This window comes from Nanorana parkeri, unplaced genomic scaffold, assembly GCF_000935625.1.
Source record: "Nanorana parkeri isolate BGI_ZX_2015 unplaced genomic scaffold, ASM93562v1 scaffold81, whole genome shotgun sequence".
Lineage (NCBI taxonomy): Eukaryota > Metazoa > Chordata > Amphibia > Anura > Dicroglossidae > Nanorana > Nanorana parkeri.
Genome location: NW_017306349.1, coordinates 2,353,702 through 2,356,005, shown reverse-complemented (window position 1 = coordinate 2,356,005; position 2,304 = coordinate 2,353,702). Strand labels below are relative to the sequence as shown.

Genomic DNA, 2,304 nt, shown 5'->3' with positions numbered 1-2,304 from the left:
TGACTGGCCGCACAGAGTCCTGACCTCAACCCCATAGAACACCTTTGGGATGAATTAGAGCGGAAACTGCGAGCCCGGCCTTCTCCTCCAACATCAGTACCTGACCTCACAAATGGTCCAACATTCCCATAGACACACTCCTAAACCTTGTCGACGCCTTCCCAGAAGAGGCGGAGCTGTTATAGCTGCAAAGGGCGGAGCCAACCCAATACTAAACCCTACGGACTAAGACTGGGATGCCATTAAAGTTCATGTGCGTGTAAAGGCGTCCCAATACTTGTGGCAATATAGTGTATATATATTAATATATATTTATCCCCTATCATTCCCAGCAGCATAACATTTCCTTTGCTTTTACGCCAGCACCGGGAGCCTATAAGTCAGCGCTGGAGGATTGGAGAGGGAAGGGGGGAATCCCTCCAGGGAGCCGTGAGTAACAGTCACCTCTCTCTGCAGGGATAGATCGAAAAGTGAGCGAGCGACGGTATGTGTTCGCTCACTTCGCGATCTATTGAGCCGACGTGCGACAGTTTCATTGTCACACGTCGGCTCCAACTATGACGATGAGTGAAAATCACTCACCTCATAGTTCTCCTTTAAAATGAACTTTCTCAAATGACGGATACACACAGTTATTATTACCATAATATACTTTATTATAAATACTTTTTTTTAGGAATCATATAGATAAATAAATTTGTAAAAACTGTGATCTCACCATTTTCGTTTTAACCGTTGAAGCGCAGCAATCACCTCCATCGTAGTCACAAAAAGCCCAGTTGTTCCCACCATCGCAATAATTATCAGCAATGAAAGGCTGCGGGTTGAATTAGAAAACACAAAAAAAAAAGTCAAACTGTCGGTCGGAAAAAAAGAGAGAAAAGTAACAGTTAAAGCAAAGAAATGGAGAGGAAGTAAGAAGGAAAAGAGGAAGAAAGCGGCAAACAGTGAAGAGCAAAGGAAATGCAAGAACAGATCGGACTGTTAAAGGGTCACCGCAACAAATTCAACTCTTAAACGTCCTTTTAGGGTTGGCTCTATCTCTTTGAGTAAGTCGCCCTCTCCAACTGGTGACGTCACATCCGGTGACTGCCAGGAGATCTACAGCAGATGGAGCTGCTGTCTAACTATTGCCACAGCGCCTTCCATAACCTGTGGCTATTGCCTCATCGGATTCTATAACCTAGTCACCCTAAGCTCAGTATACGGCGAGCTACAGCTCGCCGTATACTGAGATGCTGCAGCTGAAGCGGATCCCGACAATTATGTCTGGATCCGCTCAGCTGCGTGAGTGACAGCTGGCTCTGCCTATCTAGAGGCAGAGCCAGCTGTGCCCGCCCCCTCCGATCCGCCAGTCAGCGCTGGTGGATCTGAGCGGGGAGGGGGAATCCAGCCCCTCCCCCTGTCACGGCAGAGAGCCTGACAGGATCGAGAAGTGAGCGAACGCCGGTATGTGTTCTCTTACCTCCCGATCTACTGAGCCGACCTGTGACAGTCTTATTGTCACAGGTCGGGGGTAGTGCTTACACCCTTGATAGACTCCCCATCTACCTATAATAACACGGTGTATGATGTTAGCAATTCCTAACTCTCCGTAAACTCAGTCTGAGAGAGACGCCTGGAATTCAAACTGAATAGCCGTTATTCCCTAACCATATTCCTGGCTGTGTGTTATCCTGTTGATGTTACATACCTCCGCGGTTGAGATCCGGATAACTAAACTAGGAGCGTTACAAGTTGCCACTGCTCCTGCGCAGCTATTGGCTTCTATAACCTAGGAGAAATATAAGTTTGTACTAGGTTATAGAATCCGATGAGCCGCTAGCCATGCAGTGGCAACAGTTCGACAAGGATTTTCTGGCCATGCGCACCAGCTACATCGGCTGTACATCTCCTACTGGCAGTCACCGGATGTGACGTGCCCAGTCGGAGAGCTCGACAAGTCAGAGCTTTTCGATAAAACACCGGAATGGTGAAACGTGTTAGAGGTTAAGCACGCGTGGGGAGGAACTAACAGTATGCATTTGCTCCAAGGTTTTTATCTTCAGTGAAGACCCTTGGCGTGTAGCTATTTCTGGATTTGGACCCTTACATGGTAGTTTAACCTTTCCCCAGTCCCCCATGCCAGTATTAAACTCAACCAGCAAGATATCACTCACTAGATATTCCTGGTGGAGTACCAACTCGTAGAGTGTGGAGCACCGAACTGGAAAGATTTTGACAAGCAGATGTTCATTCTAGTGAGCGATATCTCACTGGATCAGGGACAAGTAGGTATAAAGCTGCCAAATATGGGGGGGGGGG

The 2,304-nt window shown here is 47.6% G+C and overlaps 1 protein-coding gene across 1 annotated transcript in view; it reads right to left on the bottom strand.

The window, feature by feature from the left end:
- The window catches only part of PAPPA (pappalysin 1), a 190,509-nt gene that overhangs the window by 5,547 nt on the left and 182,658 nt on the right, over nucleotides 1-2,304 (bottom strand). The window contains exon 24 of the mRNA XM_018576975.1: nucleotides 719-817. Within this exon, the coding sequence (XP_018432477.1) occupies nucleotides 719-817 (99 nt within the window). The remainder of the gene's footprint in view (nucleotides 1-718; nucleotides 818-2,304) is intronic.